The 20,826-nt window shown below is 48.5% G+C and overlaps 1 protein-coding gene across 1 annotated transcript in view; it reads right to left on the bottom strand.

The window, feature by feature from the left end:
- Nucleotides 1–929: 929 nt before the first annotated feature.
- The window catches only part of nudt14 (nudix (nucleoside diphosphate linked moiety X)-type motif 14), a 98,107-nt gene continuing 78,210 nt past the window's right edge, over nucleotides 930–20,826 (bottom strand). Inside the window, exons 4-5 of the mRNA XM_038822118.1 lie at nucleotides 20,417–20,663; nucleotides 930–1,363 (exon numbers count right to left, since the gene is read on the bottom strand). Coding sequence (XP_038678046.1) covers nucleotides 1,102–1,363; nucleotides 20,417–20,663 — 509 coding nt within the window. The 3' untranslated portion in view covers nucleotides 930–1,101. The remainder of the gene's footprint in view (nucleotides 1,364–20,416; nucleotides 20,664–20,826) is intronic.

Genomic DNA, 20,826 nt, shown 5'->3' with positions numbered 1-20,826 from the left:
GTCACCCTGCCGCCCTGCAGTGCTAACCACTGCGTCACCCTGCCCCCCTGCAGTGCTAACCACTGCGTCACCCTGCCACCCTGCAGTGCCAGCCACTGCGTCACCCTGCCCCCCTGCAGTGCCAGCCACTGCGTCACCCTGCTGCCCTGCAGTGCCAGCCACTGCGTCACCCTGCCGCCCTGCAGTGCCAGCCACTGTGTCACCCTGCCGCCCTGCAGTGCTAACCACTGCGTCACGCTGCCACCCTGCAGTGCTAACCACTGCGTCACCCTGCCATCCTGCAGTGCCAGCCACTGCGTCACGCTGCCACCCTGCAGTGCTAACCACTGCGTCACCCTGCCACCCTGCAGTGCTAACCACTGCGTCACCCTGCCACCCTGCAGTGCCAGCCACTGCGTCACCCTGCTGCCCTGCAGTGCTAACCACTACGTCACCCTGCCACCCTGCAGTGCCAGCCACTGCGTCACCCTGCCGCCCTGTAGTGCTGACCACTGCGTCACCCTGCCACCCTGCAGTGCCAGCCACTGCGTCACCCTGCCACCCTGCAGTGCCAGCCACTGCGTCACGCTGCCGCCCTGCAGTGCTAACCACTGCGTCACCCTGCCACCCTGCAGTGCCAGCCAGTGCTACGTTTGCCGCATTCACGACACCTGATTTTTGCCACAAAGCACAATGTGATAATGCCAGATAATCTGTGTTTAGTGATTTTGGTTGAGAAATAAATATTGAGCCAGGACCCTGGAGAGGATATCCTGCTCTTTCTGAATTCGGGGAAATATTTGCTGGTTTTCCCATTGATGCCCAAAACCCCTGAATGTTTAAAATAAATCGGCCCGTCTGACCAGGAACACAGACTCCTCAGAATGAATGTCCTGTTGGATGTCATGAAGAACAAGCACCGAAGGAAAGACCAAACTCATCAGACTGGAGATTAGTAACTTTAAAAATACTTTATGAATCTTTGTAAGTGTTTACATTTTAAAAGGACCCCTGAAACTGGGAGCGTTTGACAGGCGTTCACACACTGATTGGTTCATTTAGAATGTGGGCTGCTTTTCACTGGTGCATCTTGACGTTGATTGGGAATGACTCTGAACCCCATCAAGGGGACGTTGGCAGGCATTTGGCTGCCTGTAACCCCGGAGCAATACTGCTGTGAAACCACATAAAAGCAAAATTCACGCCTGCGGTTTTTGGGATGCACTCATCAAACACAAATGTTTGCCAGTCTTTCACGGGGACCTGAACCACTTCAATCAGTTCTCCTTCCTGTGCCTGTCCTCCACCCGGTCCTACACGCAGATCATCTGTAACCTCCACGTAAAACATGGTGTGCTTCGATCCAGTCACACCCACGCCAGACCTGAGAGAGAAACAAGACATGTCAGCCAGCGCTGCTTGCTCATCTAGACAGAAACCAAAACGACCCATTCACAGCAGGGAAAAATGGGAAACGCTGCAGATCAGAGAGAAATTAGGGAGGAAGACAGGCCGCATGAGAGAGAGAGAGAGAGATGGGGGAGAGAGAGAAGACAGACAGGGAGAGAGACAAGACAGACAGAGGAGAGAGACAAGACAGACAGAGCTGAGAGACAAGACAGACTGAGGAGAGAGACAAGACAGACAGCGGAGAGAGACAAGACAGACAGCGGAGAGAGACAAGACAGACAGAGGAGAGAGACAAGACAAGACAGACAGAGCTGAGAGACAAGACAGACAGAGGAGAGAGACAAGACAGACAGCGGAGAGAGACAAGACAGACAGAGGAGAGAGACAAGACAGACAGAGCTGAGAGACAACAGACAGAGGAGAGAGAAGAGGAGAGAGACAAGACATAGAGGAGAGAGACAAGACAGACAGAGCTGACAGACAAGACATAGAGGAGAGAGACAAGACAGACAGAGCTGACAGACAAGACATAGAGGAGAGAGACAAGACAGACATAGCTGACATTCAAGACAGAGGAGAGAGACAAGACACACAGGGAGAGAGACAAGACAGACAGAGCTGACAGACAGAGGAGAGAGACAAGACAGACAGGGAGAGAGACAAGACAGACAGAGCTGACAGACAGAGGAGAGAGACAAGACAGACAGGGAGAGAGACAAGACAGACAGAGCTGACAGACAGAGGAGAGAGACAAGACAGACAGAGGAGAGAGACAAGACAGACAGTGGAGAGAGACAAGACAGACAGAGCTGACAGACAAGACATAGAGGAGAGAGACAAGACAGACATAGCTGACATTCAAGACAGAGGAGAGAGACAAGACACACAGGGAGAGAGACAAGACAAAGAGAGCTGACAGACAGAGGAGAGAGACAAGACAGACAGGGAGAGAGACAAGACAGACAGAGGAGAGAGACAAGACACACAGGGAGAGAGACAAGACAGAGAGAGCTGACAGACAGAGGAGAGAGACAAGACAGACAGGGAGAGAGACAAGACAGACAGAGGAGAGAGACAAGACACACAGGGAGAGAGACAAGACAGACAGAGGAGAGAGACAAGACACACAGGGAAAGAGACAAGACAGACAGAGGAGAGAGACAAGGCAGACAGAGGAGAGAGACAAGGCAGACAGAGGAGAGGGACAAGACAAGACAGACAGAGCTGAGAGACAAGACACACAGGGAGAGAGACAAGATAGACAGAGCTGACAGACAGGGAGAGAGACAAGACAGACAGGGAGAGAGACAAGACAGACAGGGAGAGAGACAAGACACACAGGGAGAGAGACAAGACAGACAGGGAGAGAGACAAGACAGACAGAGGAGAGAGACAAGGCAGACAGAGGAGAAAGACAAGACACACAGGGAGAGAGACAAGACACACAGGTGTTTGGTTACCTGTGTGGTAGGTAACATGCGCTACCCAATCTTTGGTTAATGATGAGGTCGTCTGAATCTCGAAGAAGAGGACTCAAACTCATCCAGTATTAACAAAAGGTTATAGAGTAACTATAACAATAATTGCGTGAGTCCTTTACTTTAACTTTGATACTAGTGATAAGGTTAACAAGATAGTTACAGTAACTATACGTAACTCTACTAGCCATCTGAACTAGTCTGCTATTGCCCTGATCACAGTGCACCCCCAAGAGAGCCAAAGACCCAATGTGGTTGTCTTTTATACCCCTGTTGATCTGGCCCTCTAGTGATCATGTGGTGCTACTGGTTACACATTAACCCCTCGTTTCTTTGTCATGCCATGGCATGTTTGTAGTCTTGTCATTGTTTTGCAGTGTGCTGTGGCATTGTCCTTCATTTGCAGATCACTACATCCCCCTTTTTTCGTGTTACATATTTTCTGTATGTTGTAAAGCAAATTGAACAAACATAATGGATGCAGTTTGCAAATGCATTATATAAAATCAATGAGTTAGTCCGTCAAATGTGAATACTTAGATTTTTTCACTTGCGTGAAATAGGTAGACAAATGATGTTATGTACAAGTTGTGATGATCGTGATGATTATACAAAGTCAATTCATATTTATGAGTCCAATCTTAATAAAAACATTTGTGAGTCCAAACTTTATGAATTTGTTCGGTTGCGTTGCTTTCGTCTTCTGTTGTTGAAGTGACCATCCAGTCATCATGAGGTTTTCGAATGGTCGAATCACTTTGTTATCTGATTTAGACTTTCCTTTTTTTTCTATACTTGTGGTAGCGATTCTGTGTTACACCGTTGTCTGACCTGGACTTTTTTCTGTGCTTGCGGTATTGATCTAGTGTGTCATCTGCCTTGAAAGCTGGCGTGTTGGCGTGCTTGTTGTTCTGGAGCAGATGTGAATTTGTGAGATTCTTTGTCATGCCATGGCATGTTTGTAGTCTTGTCATTGTTTTGCAGTGTGCTGTGGCATTGTCCTTCATGTGCAGAGTTGTACCATGTTGTACAGGTCGTTGTTTCATTATTGTCGCTTCTGTCTTGGTCGTTTTCGTTGTTGTTCTTGTTGTTGTTGTTCTTGTTGTTTTTCTTGTCGTGCATGTTGTTTCTGTTTTTGTTATGCTTCTTGTTTTTATTGTTGTTCTTGTAGTTTTTGTTGTTGTGCTTGTAGTTTTTGATGTTACTGTCGTTCTTGTTTCTGTAGTGCTTCTTGTTGTTTTTGTTGCTCTTGTTGCGCTGCATGTTGTTTCCGTTGTTGCTGTTGTTGTTCTTGTTTCTGCTGTGCTTCTTGAGGTTTTTGCTGTTCTTGTTGCACTCAATGCGTGTTCCGTGTGGATGATGTGATTCATTGTCACAGTTATTGGTGTCAGTGTCCTTTGTGGTATCCGTTACATTGAGCGTTTCTTCTTCAGAAGTGTGAGAATGATCTGATGTTGCATTGATGTTGGTGACATCAGTCATTTGTGGTGGATTTGGTTCCTCTTCTTTGCTTCCTTGGTACTCGTCTTCTAGAGTCATTTCTGATTCACTTGAATCATCATTGATTTCTTGGTGCACTTCTTTTGGAGTCCTTTCAGGTTCATTTGAATCATCTGTGATCTCTTTGTGCATCTCTTCTGGAGTCAAACTCCTCAGGATTTCTATTGACGTGGTCTCTCTGGACTCTTGGTGCTCCTCATCTGGAGTCAAAATCTTGATGATTTCATTTGATGTGGTCTCTCTGGACCCATGAGTAGCCCTCCTCTGATTCTTGAGTGATTCTGTGCAGACAAGCTGAGATCTGTCAGTCTCGCTATGATCCTGCACATCCTGTATGGGAATTGTGATTTCTTCGTCACTTGTCTCACATACAGTAGGTAGACATTCAGTGTCTTCTTGTTGGTTAACTGAGCTGGGTAGACTGTCTTCTTGTTGGTTAAATGAGCTGGGTAGACTTTCATAGTCTTCTTCTGGTGGCTCATTTAAGCTGAGTAGACTCTCATAGTCTTTTTGTTGTTCACGTGAGCTTGGTAGACTTTCATAGTCTGCTGCTGGTTGCGCAGATAAGTCTTCATAGTCTTGTTCATGCATGACGTTCGCATGGAGTGTTTGCTTGCTTCCATTTTTGAGTCTGTCACCGAGCTGTCTGTGGAGGCTTGCGTCACTCTCTTTGTGGAGGCTTGTGTCGCTCTCTGTGTGGAGTCTTTCATTGCTCTCTCTGTGGAGTCTTTCATCGCTCTCTGTGGAGTCCTTCATCCCTATCTCTGTGAAGTATTTCATCGCTCTCTCTGTGGAGTCTGTCATCGCGCTCTCTGTGGAGTCTATCATCGCTCTCTCTGTGGAGTCATGCAGTGTTCTCACTGTAGAGTCGATCTGTGCCCTCTGTGTGGCGTCGTCTTCATCTTGGGTATTGCTGTCATCCAATGTATCAACTATCTGCCATGGCATCATGGTATTGGATTCATCTACCATGAGAAGAGTCGTGTTGAGCTTTTCAACCGTGTTGCTGATGCTGTGATCATCAATTCCGAATAACTCAGCCATGTCTGAGCTGTAATCTTCAATGAACAAATCATCTGTTTGTTTCGGATTTGACATTGTTCTTTCTATGTGCAATGAAGAAATCATCTTCTGAGTAGTATTCTTCAATGAACAAATCACGGCCCTCTCGTCTTTGGGTGGTGCAAACTGCTTGTGCCAGGGTGCTGCGGAGGTTAGTTTTAACTGCTGGTGTAAGTTTGGGCACTGTTCTGTCTTTTGATGTAAGAAAATTGGGTTTTGCAGCTTTAAATGTCTTTTTGTTCATTTTGGTGCATTTCCCTTTTAAGTGGGCGTGGTCCGGGTCTTTTGATGTCATGACGCTCGTGATGTCATGCGTAGGAATCGATTGAGAATGCGCAATTCGAGTTCCCTTTACTGTGCGCTCTTTTCGCAACTGCGCATGCGCGGCTTCTCGAGTGTATTTTGCCGTTTTGCCAGCGTGCACGTGCGTACTGGCCGGACGCTCTCGCTCAAGGTGGCTGCCAATCAAAAAGCACTGTTGCATCGAGTGAGATCGAGCCTCTGCCTCGTGTTGAGTGTTCCTGCCATTTTTACCGATTTTGTTTTCTAGATACTGATTCTGTGTTTGTAAAGACTCACAGTATTGATTTTGTTTTTTGTTCATAAGCAAGGCATTCTCTAGCAGTCTCTAGAGTTAGATACTTATCATGTGAAAGTTCTTCCCTCAAATTTTTGTCAGATAGTCCAGAAATTAATTGATCCATTATCATAATGTCTCTGAAATCACAGCCTTGTGGTGTTGACTTGAGATTTGTAATAAAATCAGTGATGGGCCCTCCGTTTCTCTGGCATTTATGACAAGAATTAAATCTTTCCAGCATCTCACCAGACTGACTCTTACAGTGTTCATCAATTTTTTTGAGTATTACTACTATTTTGGTGTTGTCTTCACCTTCTAAGTAATTAAAGCAATTATAGATTTCTCTAGTTTCATGCCCTCCTATTGAGAGTACTGGTGCTATTTTCATTGCGTCAGAGACCATGCTTAAATCATTAGCTGCGATACATATTTGGAATATCTATTCAAATCTTTTCCAGGTATAACTTAAGTTGAAACCGGTTGTTTCCAGCTGCCCTAGAGGTCCAATGAGTCCCATAATTAGTCGTCGAGGATCCATTTGCTGCGTAGTCTTCCACAGTCGAATATCCAGTCTGAATTTTCTTCTCTTTTTGTCTAACCTAATCTAACTAGTTCTGATAAAGCCAACACTCCTGGTACCATGTTCTGTTACCTGTGTGGTAGGTAACATGTGCTACTCAATTCTTGGTTAGTGATGAGGTTGCCTGAATCTCGATGAAGAGGACTCGAACTCGTCCAGTAGAAACAAAAGGTTTATTGAGTAACTATAACAATCACATTCCTATGTTTTGGCACGTTCGTATGTTTTGGTCCTGTCCAAAGCTGGAGGATTACTGGAAGTAGGTGTTTAGGGTAATCTCTAAAGTGGTGCACGTGAAACTGGACCCGGGCCCCCGGGAGGCCATATTCGGGGTGTCGGACCAGCCGGGGTTGGAAACGGGTGTAGAGGCAGATGGTGTAGCCTTCGCCTCATTGATCGTCCAAAGGCGGATCCTGTTGGGATGGAGAGCAGCCTCTCCACCCTGTGCCCTGGCGTGGCGGGGGGACCTGCTGGAATTCTTGACTCTTGAGAAGGTCAAATTTAAACTGAGGGGAAGGATGGAGGGGTTGTACAATTCATGGGCGATATTCACCATGCACTTTCAAGAACTGGATAACATCGAGCGTTGGGGAGGATGGGTGGGTGGGTTGGGGGAGGGGGGGCTGTGTGTATTTAGGGTGACTATGGGTTATTGCTGATTCCTTTTTGTCATTTGTTTGTGTGAACATGCGGGCTGATGTTTGGGGGTTGGTGGGAGGATGGGATCGTTGTTATTGATATAGGGATTGACATATTTGTCACTGATTATTATTTATTGTTGGTGGGTGTAAATCTGGGAGAAAATGTGAAAAAGGAGCAGAATAAAAAATATTTAAAAAAAAACATATCAGGAAGAGCAAGGGTCCCAACACTGACTCCTGGGAGCTCCACCACAAACCTCCCTCCAATCTAAAATCATCTAATAACCATTCTCTCTTTCCTTTCCTTGTTGCTGCTGTCCCTTTATTCCATGAGCTATGACTCTGCTCAGACATCTGTGTGCGGCACTTTTCAAATGCCTTTTGGAAGTCTAGATCCACATCAACAGAAAGAGAGAGAGACAAAAAAGCAAGACGGAAAGAGAGAGACAGGGAGAGAAAGAGTTAGATCATAGAATTTACAGTGCAGAAGGAGGCCATTCGGCCCATCAAGTCTGCACCGGCTCTTGGAAAGAGCACCCTACCCAAGGTCAACACCTCCCACCCTATCCCAATAACCCAGTAACCCCACCCAACACTAAGGGCAATTTTGGACACTAAGGGCAATTTAGCATGGCCAATCCACCTAACCTGCACATCTTTGGACTGTGGGAGGAAACCGGAGCACCCGGAGGAAACCCACGCACACATGGGGAGGATGTGCAGACTCCGCACAGACAGTGACCCAAGCCGGAATCGAACCTGGGACCCTGGAGCTGTGAAGCCACAATGCTAGCCACTATGCTACCGTGCTGCAGAAAGAGAAATGGCGAGAGGCGGCGAGGGAGAGAGGGAGAAATGGGCAGGGAGAGAGAGAGAGAGAGAGACCAGGAGAAGGGGTGAGATGGACTGGAAGAGATGGACAAGGAGAGAGAAAAATACAGGGAGAAACAGAGAGAGAGAGACAGAGAGAGACAGGGAGAGAGACAGAGAAAGACACACAGCGATAGACAGGGGGAGAAAGAGAAAGGGAGAGAAAGAAACCAAAGAGAAAATGCTGGAAAATCTCAGCAGGTCTGGCAGCATCTGTAGGGAGAGAAAAGAGCTAACGTTTCGAGTCCAGATGACCCTTTGTGAAAGGGAGAGAAAGACAGAGGAAGAGAGACATAGACAGAGACAGAGAGAGAGAGAGAGAGAGACAGGGGGAAAGGAAGAAATGGACAGAGAGAGACAGAGGGCAAGGAGAAAGGGAGTGGGAGGCAGAGAGTGAGACAGAGACATGCAGAGAGAGGGAGAGATAGGTAGGGAATAGGGTGAAAGGGAAAGAGGGATGGAGGGAAAGAGAGAATGAAAATGAAATGAAAATCGCTTATTGTCACAAGTAGGCTTCAATGAAGTTACTGTGGAAAGCCCCTAGTCGCCACATTCCGGCACCTGTTCGGGGAGGCTGGTACGGGAATTGAACCGTGCTGTTGGCCTGCCTTGGTCTGCTTTAAAAGCCAGCGATTTAGCCCAGTGTGCTAAACCAGCCCCGTGTGTGAGAGAGAGAGAGAAAGATACAAGGAGAGGGAGAGACAGAGAGGGGAAGACAGGGAGAGGAAGAGAGACAGGGAAGGGAGATAGGGAGAGGAGGAGACAGAGAGAGAATTAGACAGAGAGCAAATGGGAGTGACACAGAAAACGCAAAGGACAAGTGAGTGACAGAAAGAGATGGACGAAGTGTGAGAGGGCGAGAGAGTAAAACCTAATGAGGGAGAGGAAGCTTGAGTTGAACAGCCTATTGTATAGTTTCTTCCCTCTGTGTTAGAATATATAAACTGAATATGGAGAGCTGCTCCAGTGCCATGTGACCTTGTGACATTCAATTAATGTTAAGCTAAACAATGAATTGTTAAAAACCACCCAGTCTGTAACTAAACAAGAAAATGTAGGTTCCTGGGCGGCGTGGGCTACATGAAGTCAATCCCCCTGGACCTCTCAATGGAACAAGAAGCCTGATCCTTAAACTATCACTTCCCTCCAGAGTATCCTGCCCTCAAAACTCCCCCCCACCCCCCACTCCAGCACCCTCCCTCTGATCTCCAAAACTCGTTATACCCGTTTGTACTTTGCTTGAGAGATGTAATAATGCTTCCTGCTCCAACATTCCTGCGTGTCCCTGCATTCCCCAATTCCCCCCAAAACCCCGATCTAATTTTCCTCCTGGGATTATTTCTGTGAGGTTTCCGCGATTGACTAGGTGTGACTGGCGTTGGGAAATAACTGGAACAGAATGCTTTACTGTGCGAAACTTGGCCTTCTTTCTCCCTCAATTATTCAAAATGTTTGCACTGAAGCTTGACAGGTTGTGATGGTTAACTGCACCGGCGTGTTCTTGCTTGTCGACAGAAAGCAGTGACTGTAAAAATTGCACTTTGCGCCAGGCCAGCTGTGCCGAGCTCAGAGAGGTGGCACCACCTGAAAAACTGGACCAAAATGAGTGTGAATAGGGCTGAGAGTGCCGGTTAGCGCAGGGTCTGTCAAAGCTGCACAGGGGTGCAGAGTGGAGAGGATTAAAACTGGCTAAAAATCAGTGAGCAACAACTGCCCAGTGGCCCTTTTCTGCCACTTCTCCCCCTCCCGCCTCCCCAGTCACACCTCCTGATCCAGACTGGGACAGGCACCTCTCCTCGAGGGACACTTCTATCTCGAAGCTCTCCCGAGTAAGACGATCAGCAGCCTAATCGGCCACAATAACAACTTGCATTTGTATATCGCCCTTAGAGGGAGACGGAGAGAGAGAGAGAGACAGGCAGACTGAGAGAGGAAGAGGGACAGGGAGGGGAGATGCAGTAGGCGAGAGAGAGAATTAGACAGAGAGAGCAAATGGGAACGGCAGAGAAAACACAAAGAGCAAGTCAGTGACAGAGAGACGGACAACGTGTGAGAGAGGGAGTGAGAGAGCAAAACCTAATGAGGGAGAGGAAGCTTGAGTTAAACAACTTATCGGAAAACAAATATCGTGAAATATCCCAATGGGCTTTGCAGGAATGTTAACAAACTAAATCAGAGACAGTCACATAAATAGATATTAGGAGAAAAGATCAACGAGACAGGCTCATAATAATAATAATCTTTATTAGTGTCACAAGTAGGCTTACATTAACACTGCAATTAAGTTACTGTGAAAATCCCCATTCCCTAGTCGCCACACTCCGGCGCCTGTTTGGGTACACGGAGGGAGAATTCAGAATGTCCAATTCACCTAACAGCACGTCTTTCGGGACTTGTGGGAGGAAACCGGAGCACCCGGAGGAAACCCACGAAGACACAGGGAGAACGTGCAGACTCCGCATAGACTGTGACCTAAGCCGGGAATCGAACCTGGGACCCTGGCGCTGTGAAGCAACAGTGCTAACCACTGTGCTACCGTGGGCACACACGAGGCCAGATTTGGAGGAATGCAGATATTCCAGCGGGTTGTCAGGTTGGAGGGGCAAGGCGATAGAGGGATTTGATAACAAGGAGGAGAATTTTAACATTGACCCGATGTAGCTAACTGAGCGTACAGGCGGTAGAGGAACAGGACTTGGTGCGTGTGTGGCTGGACTCAAGTTTATATAAAGTGGAAGATGAGAGGTCAGTCAAGAGGGCATTGGAATCGTCAAGTCTACGTGTACCAAAAGGTATGGATTCAAGTGATGCCAAAAGCAGCAAGTGAGCTACAGAAGGGGCAGGATTGAGCGGTGTTCCGTAAACCGAAAGTAGGCAGCTTTGCGAATGGAGCAGGAATGCGGCAGGAGCTCAGCTCAGAGTCGGATAGGACACCGAGACTGCGCACAGTCTGGGTCAGCCTCAGGAAGTTATCAGGGAGATGGATGGAGGCACCAGCTAAGGAACAGAGTTTTGAACGGGAACAGAAGTAAATGGATCCTGCTTGCCCAATACTTTGAAGAAATCCCTGCTCGCCCAGTACTGGATGCCTGACAAGTAGTCTGACATAGCAGGAGGACCAAACGAGGTGATAGAGAGGTAGAGCGGGGTGTCGTCTGCGGATATGTTGAATCTGACATGTATTTTGATGATGTCACTGAGGGGCGACATGTGGATGGGAAGGATAGACGGGGCTAACGGTGTGAGAATGGGAAGAGAAGCTCTTGCGGGCGACTCTGACTATGGCTGGATTGATAAGAATGCAACCAGCCGAAGGAGGTCCTCGCTAGCTGCATGACAGAGGAGAATGCCGTGATCAACCAGGTCAAAGGCAGCAGACAGGTCACGAAGACTGATGAGCTTAGGTTGCCATGGTCACCGTCAGATAGTATGTCAATTGTGACTTTGATAAGGAGATTTTCAGCACTGCGGCAGGGCGGAACCCTGATTGGAGAAATTCAAACAGCCGTGACACAGATAGCCATGGATTTGGGAGACAGAGACACATTAATGGACTTGAGGGGAAAGAGACGTGGAGACCAGGCAGCAGTTTTCTCTTATTCTTACTTGGGATTTCCTTCACTAAAGCGCGTGAGTGAACCAGATGAGGTTTTACAACAATCAACATTAGTTTCAAAGTCATCACGAGAATTTTCATTCTAGATTGAACTCAAATTTCTCCATCTGTCATGGCGGGATTCGAACGTGGGTCCCCAGAGCGTTATTATCCAGAATCTGTGGATTACTAACCCAGTGACAGTATCACTACACCACTGCCTCCCCATAAGGACAGAGAGGCCAAGTGTGGTTTTATTAGGGCAGCACGGTGGCACAGTGGGTTAGCACAGCTGCCTCACGGCGCCGAGGTCCCAGGTTCGATCCCGGCTCTGGGTCACTGTCCGTGTGGAGTTTGCACATTCTCCCCGTGTTTGCGTGGGTTTCGCCCCCACAACCCAAAAATGTGCAGGCTAGGTGGATTGGCCACAATAAATTGCCCCTTAATTAGAAAAAATAAGTGGGTACTCTAAATTTATAGAAAAAAAAAAGTGGTTTTATTTGTGGTAAGTACTGATTATGAGATTTGAAGGGGAGTGGGCAGTTCATGAGCAGAAGGTGTCATTAACGTGGGGTGTCAACAAGGGGGTGGGGTGGTCAACAGTGGTCAGAGTAGAGTCGAAGGAACTAAAATGGATCTAATGGAAAACATGAGCTCAGAAGAGCGTAAGGGGACATAGTGTCCTCGGCCCAACCACCTTCAGCTGGTGCATCAATTACGCCCCTTCCAACACAAGGTCAGAAGTGAGGACGTTCACTGATGATTACACATTGCTCAGCACAATTCTCAGCTACTGAGGCAGCCCATGTCCATATGCAGCAAGACCTGGACAATATTCATGCATGGTCTGATAAGTGACAAGTGATGATTATGCCACACAAGTACCAGGCAACGACCGTCTCCAACAAGAGAAATCTAACTGTCAGTCAAGAGTGCTTCATAGACACTGGTCAAAGAGGAGCAAGGGAATTCTTCCCAACACCCAAAACAGATGAACTTGTCTTTATCACATTGCTGTTTGTATGAACTTACTGTGAATAGATTGGTTGCCATATTTCCAACTTCACAACAGTGACTACACGTCAAAAGGTACGTCATTAGTTGTGACGAACTCTGAGATATCCCAAAGTCATCAAGGGTTCTATATAAATGATTATCTTTTACATTCAAAGGGGTTTTCAAAAATCCAATCTCAGGAGGAGAGCATTGCCGGCACCGCCAGCATTTATTGCCCATCCCTATGTAGTGGGTGTCAAAACCAACCCCAAGGGGCTTTTCACAGTAACTTCATTGAAGCCTACTTGTGGCAATAAGCGATTATTATAATAATATTGTCCATGTCCAACACCCGTGGTTGCAGCAAATGGAGTTAAAGGACAGTGACCGCGTGCAGGAACCCTGGCTAGTATCCCTCCACTTTAGGGGAGGTGATTTGTTTTGAAGCTAAGGTACAAAATCAAGAATTAAGTGATTTTTCAAAAAAATAAATTTAGAGTTCCCAATTCGTTTTTTCCAATTAGTGTGGCCAATCCACCTACCCTGCACATCTTTTGGGTTGTGGGGGCGAAACCCATGCAAACACGGGGAGAATGTGCAAACTCCACACGGACAGTGACCCAGAGCCGGGATCGAACCTGGGACCTTGGCGCCGTGAGGCAGCAGTGCTAACCCACTGCGCCACTGTGCTGCCCTAGAATTAAGTGATTTGCTGGACGGTTAAAAGTGTGGAAATGGAGGATGGCATGGTGATGCAGTGGTTAGCACTGCTGCCTCACGGCGCCGAGGTCCCAGGTTCGATCCCGGCTCTGGGTCACTCTCTGTGCGGAGTCTGCACATCCTCCCCGTGTGTGCGTGGGTTTCCTCCGGGTGCTCCGGTTTCCTCCCACAGTCCAAAGATGTGCAGGTTAGGTGGATTGGCCGTGCTAAATTGCCCTTAGTGTCCAAAATTGCCCTTAGTGTTGGGTGGGGTTACTGGGTTATGGGGATAGTGTGGGAGTGTGGGCTTGGCTGGGGTGCTCTTTCCAAGGGCTGGTGCAGACTTGATGGGCCGAATGGCCTCCTTCTGCACTGTAAATTCTATGAAACCCAAAGATGTGCAGGTTAGGTGGATTGGCCACGCTAAATTGCCGGTTAATTGGGAAAAAAAATTTTAAATGTGGAAATGCCATACATTGAAAGTGTTTTGGAAGGAACAAGTGGGCGTGTGCTGTCTCTCCAATTCATACAGAAGACGTCCCTCTCCCACTTTCCGGGGCCATTCCCACATTCCACATTCTGTCCCTCCATCCGGAACCACCACACTTTTAAAATCAAGCCTTTGCCCAGCTTCTCTATTATGGTGTTGCCTGATACGGTGGAACCCAGAAATTAGAGCCTAACTCTACAGGGTTCTTGCCAGGAGGGAATTCTTCACATCAAGGGGCATGGAAATCTGAAACTCTTGCCACACAACCATTATTGAAGCTGAGGGACAATTAGACATTTCTAAACTGAGGTAGATAGGTTTTGCTAAGCAATGCTATTGAAGGTTACAGAACCAAGTCAGGTAAGTGGGATGATGATGCAGATCAGCGAAGATGTCAATGAATATGGACTGATATTCCTACAATAAACCTTGGCTCTTCAGCTAGGGTTTTCATTCGCAGGTTAAAATGCCCAGGACGTGATTCTCCGCTGCCCACGACGGGTCGGAGAATAGCGGGAGGGCCTTCCCGACAATTTTCACGGCCTCCCGCTATTCTCCCCCCCTCCGGCCGACCCCCGACACGAATCGCTGCTCGCCGTTTTTTACGGCGAACAGCGATTCTCCGCAGGCCGATGGGCCGAATACCGCGGAGTTTACGGCCGTTTTCACGGCCGCGATCTCACCTGCTTTCAGCGTTCATGAAAACGGGCGCAAAGTGCCCGTCCCGGACAACCACGGCGATCGGTGGGCACCGATCGCGGGCAGCGGGTCCGATACCCGCGCACTATTTGTTCTTCCGCCACCTCGCAGGATCAGTCCGCGGGGCGGCTGAGGGGCGCGGGTTTTGACTTGTCTGCGTGATGACATCATCCGCGCATGCGTGGCTGACGTCATCATGCGTGTCAGCCGCCGTGACGCTTGGCGCGTGGATTTAGCGACGGTCGCTAAGCCCGCGATGCCGTGCTTCACGGGGCCCCGCTGCTTGCCCCGCCCGGGGGGGAGAATCGGGTCCCCGGAGGGGGCGCGGAGGCTGCCGTGAAACACGGCCAGTTTCACGGCAGCCTTTACGACTCGCCGCATTTGCGGAGAATCGCGCCCAAGTGTGTTTCACAGTAGATTTTGACAGTCTCTGACCATGGTCGGAGGTTCTCGGAGAATTCTCTCAATTCGAGCCATGGTGCCCCGGGTTCCAGTCACGTTTCCACATCCCCAAATAGGTCAGAATTCACCCAATTCTCGGCTCAGCTGGAAGTAGACACAGAGAGTGCCAAGCAATGGATTCCCCGGGAAGAGTTACTCTAAGGTCAGGTGTGGACACCTTAAACCAAGGAGAGATTGTTTTTACAGAACCCCTTCCATTTGTTCTCTGGGTAAGGTTGAATGCTCTGAATGTTTAGACAGTAACAGCTGTCTGCCCTTCACCTACACACAAACAAAGAACCCGTACTAAACAATAAACAGTCCCTTAGCAACCAGGCTTCTTCCAATGGGCACGAAACCCACACCAACCACACAGTCCCGACAGTCATGACCATGGCAACAAGGGCAAAGGCAGTAAGTTGCTTTCAGTCAGTGTCACGGTTTCCAGATGTCACCACACCGTAACTCAGCTCCAGAAATGTTTATCATAACCACTGAAATTCCTGATAGAAAATAATTCAGGCACAACAACTCGGTGCAGACATTCTGTGAGCACTGAACACTGTGTGTGCCAGCACAGATCCTCCAGCTCCCATTGTATCCATTCAGTACTCACTGTAACCCACTGGCTCTCTCTGTATCCATTCAGTACTCACTGTAACCCACTGGCTCTCTGTATCCATTCAGTACTCACTGTAACCCACTGGCTCTCTCTGTATCTGTCCAGTACTCACTGTAACCCACTGGCTCCCACTGTATCCATTCAGTACTCACTGTAACCCACTGGCTCTCTGTATCCATTCAGTACTCACTGTAACCCACTGGCTCTCTCTGTATCTGTCCAGTACTCACTGTAACCCACTGGCTCCCACTGTATCCATTCAGTACTCACTGTAACCCACTGGCTCTCTGTAACCATTCAGTACTCACTGTAACCCACTGGCTCTCTCTGTATCCATTCAGTACTCACTGTAACCCACTGGCTCTCTCTGTATCCATTCAGTACTCACTGTAACCCACTCGCTCTCTGTATCTGTCCAGTACTCACTGTAACCCACTGGCTCTCTCTGTATCTGTCCAGTCCTCACTGTAACCCACTGGCTCTCTCTGCATCTGTCCAGTCCTCACTGTAACCCACTGGCTCTCTCTGTATCTGTCCAGTACTCACTGTAACCCACTGGCGCTCTGTATCCATTCAGTACTCACTGTAACCCACTGGCTCTAACTGTATCTGTCCAGTACTCACTGTAACCCACTGGCTCTCTCTGTATCTGTCCAGTACTCACTGTAACCCACTGGCTCTCTGTATCCATTCAGTACTCACTGTAACCCACTGGTTCTAACTGTATCTGTCCAGTACTCACTGTAACCCACTGGCTCTCTCTGTATCTGTCCAGTACTCACTGTAACCCACTGGCTCTCTCTGTATCCATTCAGTACTCACTGTAACCCACTGGCTCTAACTGTATCTGTCCAGTACTCACTGTAACCCACTGTCTCTCTCTGTATCTGTCCAGTACTCACTGTAACCCACTGGCTCTCTCTGTATCTATCCAGTACTCACTGTAACCCACTGGCTCTCTGCATCCATTCAGTACTCACTGTAACCCACTGGTTCCCACTGTATCCATTCAGTGCTCACTGTAACTCACTGGCTCTCTCTGTATCCATTCAGTACTCACTGTAACCCACTGGCTCCCACTGTATCCATTCAGTACTCACTGTAACCCACTGGCTCTCTCTGTATCTGTCCAGTCCTCACTGTAACCCACTGGCTCTCTCTGTATCTGTCCAGTACTCACTGTAACCCACTGGCTCTCTCTGTATCTGTCCAGTACTCACTGTAACCCACTGGCTCTCTCTGTATCTGACCAGTACTCACTGTAACCCACTGGCTCTCTCTGTATCTGTCCAGTACTCACTGTAACCCACTGGCTCTCTCTGTATCAGTCCAGTACTCACTGTAACCCACTGGCTATCTCTGTATCTATCCAGTACTCACTGTAACCCACTGGCTCTCTGTATCCATTCAGTACTCACTGTAACCCACTGGTTCTAACTGTATCTGTCCAGTACTCACTGTAACCCACTGGCTCTCACTGTATCTGTCCAGTACTCACTGTAACCCACTGGCTCTCTCTGTATCCATTCAGTACTCACTGTAACCCACTGGCTCTAACTGTATCTGTCCAGTACTCACTGTAACCCACTGGCTCTCTCTGTATCTGTCCAGTACTCACTGTAACCCACTGGCTCTCTCTGTATCTATCCAGTACTCACTGTAACCCACTGGCTCTCTGCATCCATTCAGTACTCACTGTAATCCACTGGTTCCCACTGTATCTATTCAGTGCTCACTGTAACTCACTGGCTCTCTCTGTATCCATTCAGTACTCACTGTAACCCACTGGCTCCCACTGTATCCATTCAGTACTCACTGTAACCCACTGGCTCTCTCTGTATCTGTCCAGTCCTCACTGTAACCCACTGGCTCTCTCTGTATCTGTCCAGTACTCACTGTAACCCACTGGCTCTCTCTGTATCTGTCCAGTACTCACTGTAACCCACTGGCTCTCTCTGTATCGGACCAGTACTCACTGTAACCCACTGGCTCTCTCTGTATCTGTCCAGTACTCACTGTAACCCACTGGCTCTCTCTGTATCTGTCCAGTACTCACTGTAACCCACTGGCTCTCTCTGTATCTGTCCAGTACTCACTGTAACCCACTGGCTCTAACTGTATCCATTCAGTGCTCACTGTAACCCACTGGCTCTCTCTGTATCTGTCCAGTACTCACTGTAACCCACTGGCTCTCTGTATCCATTCAGTACTCACTGTAACCCACTGGCTCTCTGTATCCATTCAGTACTCACTGTAACCCATTGGCTCTCTCTGTATCCATTCAGTACTCACTGTAACCCACTGGCTCTCTGTATCTGTCCAGTACTCACTGCAACCCACTGGCTCTCTCTGTATCTGTCCAGTACTCACTGTAACCCACTGGCTCTAACTGTATTCATTCAGTACTCACCGTAACCCACTGTCTTCCTCTGTATCTGTCCAGTACTCACTGTAACCCACTGACTCTCTCTGTATCTGTCCAGTACTCACTGTAACCCACTGGCTCTCTGTATCCATTCAGTACTCACTGTAACCCACTGGCTCTCTCTGTATCTGTCCAGTCCTCACTGTAACCCACTGGCTCTCTCTGTATCTGTCCAGTACTCACTGTAACCCACTGGCTCTCTCTGTATCTGTCCAGTACTCACTGTAACCCACTGGCTCTCTCTGTGTCCATTCAGTACTCACTGTAACCCACTGGCTCTCTCTGTATCTGTCCAGTACTCACTGCAACCCACTGGCTCTCTCTGTATCTGTCCAGTACTCACTGTAACCCACTGGCTCTCTCTGTATCTGTCCAGTACTCACTGTAACCCACTGGCTCTCTGTATCCATTCAGTACTCACTGTAACCCACTGGCTCTCTGTATCTGTCCAGTACTCACTGTAACCCACTGGCTCTCTCTGTATCCGTCCAGTACTCACTGTAACCCACTGGCTCTCTCTATATCTGTCCAGTACTCACTGTAATCCACTGGCTCTCTGTATCCATTCAGTACTCACTGTAACCCACTGGCTCTCTGTATCCGTCCAGTACTCACTGTAACCCACTGGCTCTCTCTGTATCTGTCCAGTACTCACTGTAACCCACTGGCTCTCTCTGTATCCATTCAGTACTCACTGTAACCCACTGGCGCTCTCTGTATCTGTCCAGTACTCACTGTAACCCACTGGCTCTCTGTATCTGTCCAGCTGATAGAAAATACTGTTATCTCCCTATCTCAGCCCAGACTGGTGAAGGTACAGCCCAGGGTTAGATATAAATTGAAGATCCCTCTACACTGTCCCCATCAAACATTCCCAGGACAGGTAGCACATGGTTAGATACAGAGTAAAGCTCACTCTACACTGTCCCCATGAAACACTCCCAGGACAGGTACAGCACGGGGTTAGATACAGAGTAAAGCTCCCTCTACACTGTCCCCATCAAACACTCCCAGGACATGGACAGCACGGGGTTAGATACAGAGTAAAGCTCCCTCTACACTGTCCCCATCAAACGCTCACAGGACAGGTACAGCACGGTGTTAGATACAGAGTAAAGCTCCCTCTACACTGTCACCATCAAACACTCCCAGGACATGTACAGCACGGGGTTAGATACAGAGTAAAGCTCCCTCTACACTGTCCCCATCAAACACTCCCAGGACAGGTACAGCACGGGGTTAGATACAGAGTAAAGCTCCCTCTACACTGTCCCCATCAAACACTCCCAGGACATGTACAGCACGGGGTTAGATACAGAGTAAAGCTCCCTCTACACTGTCCCCATCAAACACTCCCAGGACAGGTACAGCACGGGGTTAGATAGAGAGTAAAGCTCCCTCTACACTGTCTGTATCAAACACTCCCAGGACAGGTACAGCACGGGGTTAGATAGAGAGTAAAGCTGCCTCTACACTGTCCCCATCAAACACTCCCAGGACAGGTACAGCACGGGGTTAGATACAGAGTAAATCTCCCTCTACACTGTCCCCATCAAACACTCCCAGGACAGGTACAGCACGGGGTTAGATACAGAGTAAATCTCCCTCTACACTGTCCCCATGAAACACTCCCAGGACAGGTACATCACGGGGTTAGATACAGAGTAAAGCTACCTCTACACTGTCCCCATCAAACACTCCCAGGACAGGTACAGCACGGGGTTAGATAGAGAGTAAAGCTCCCTCTACACTGTCCCCATCAAACACTCCCAGGACAGGTACAGCACGGGGTTAGATACAGAGTAAAGCTCCCTCTACACTGTCCCCATCTAACACTCCCAGGGCAGGGACAGCATATATACATCTTAATCTTAATAATCTTCATTGTCACAAGTAGGCTCACATTAACACTGCAATGAAGTTACTGTGAAAATTCCCTAGCCTCAACGTTCCGGAGCCTGTTCGGGTGCACTGAGGGAGAATTCCGAATGTCCAAATTACCTAACGGGATTTGTGGGAAGAAACCGGAGCACCCGGAGGAAATCCACACAGACACGGGGAGAACGTGCAGACTCCGCACAGACAGGCCCAAGCCGGGAATCGAACCTGGGACCCTGGAGCTGTGCTAACCACTGTGCTACCGTATCGGGTAAAGATGGGTCGCTGTCCTATGAAGTGCTCCCAGGTCAGGATACACCAAGTTGTCCGGCTGAGCAGAGGTTCCTCCTTCTCTCTTCCCACCGACTTGATGTTTGTGACAGAGCGGAAACAGAAAATCCCTGCACAGGTGACAAGCTGCACAACGAGAGGCAGTAACTCCCGCCCCCGTTACCTTCGGAGTGCACTCACCTGTATGAGGTAATCTTCTGCAAGCTTTCCACTGGCACATTGTAGCCACATTCCTCCACAATCTCTTCCTTGGCTATTTCCTTCAGTGATAGCCCCGGCTTGTCAACAATCCCGGCACAAAGCTCGTACGTCACACCAGCGGAAGCAGGCAAGAGCTCGATTGGTACCCGTACCTCGGGAGTGTCGTCCCCAGTTGTCTCGAGGGCCGGTAAAATTCCTTTCCTTGCACACTCACACATGTAGACAGCTGCAAATAGAGGACCGAAACACTCAGTGACATTTTACTACAGAATCTCATAGAGAGCCCAATCTGTCCCCCAGTGAGAGCTACCCAGTTATCCCCCCCTCCCCGCCATAGAGACCTCTGCAGGTTTTTCCTTTTCAAGTTGATTCAATTTCTATTTGGAAGT

This window comes from Scyliorhinus canicula, chromosome 2 (genome assembly GCF_902713615.1).
Source record: "Scyliorhinus canicula chromosome 2, sScyCan1.1, whole genome shotgun sequence".
Classification (NCBI taxonomy): Eukaryota; Metazoa; Chordata; class Chondrichthyes; order Carcharhiniformes; family Scyliorhinidae; genus Scyliorhinus; species Scyliorhinus canicula.
Note: the sequence above shows the minus strand (reverse complement) of the source record. Positions and strands in the feature narration are given on the sequence as shown.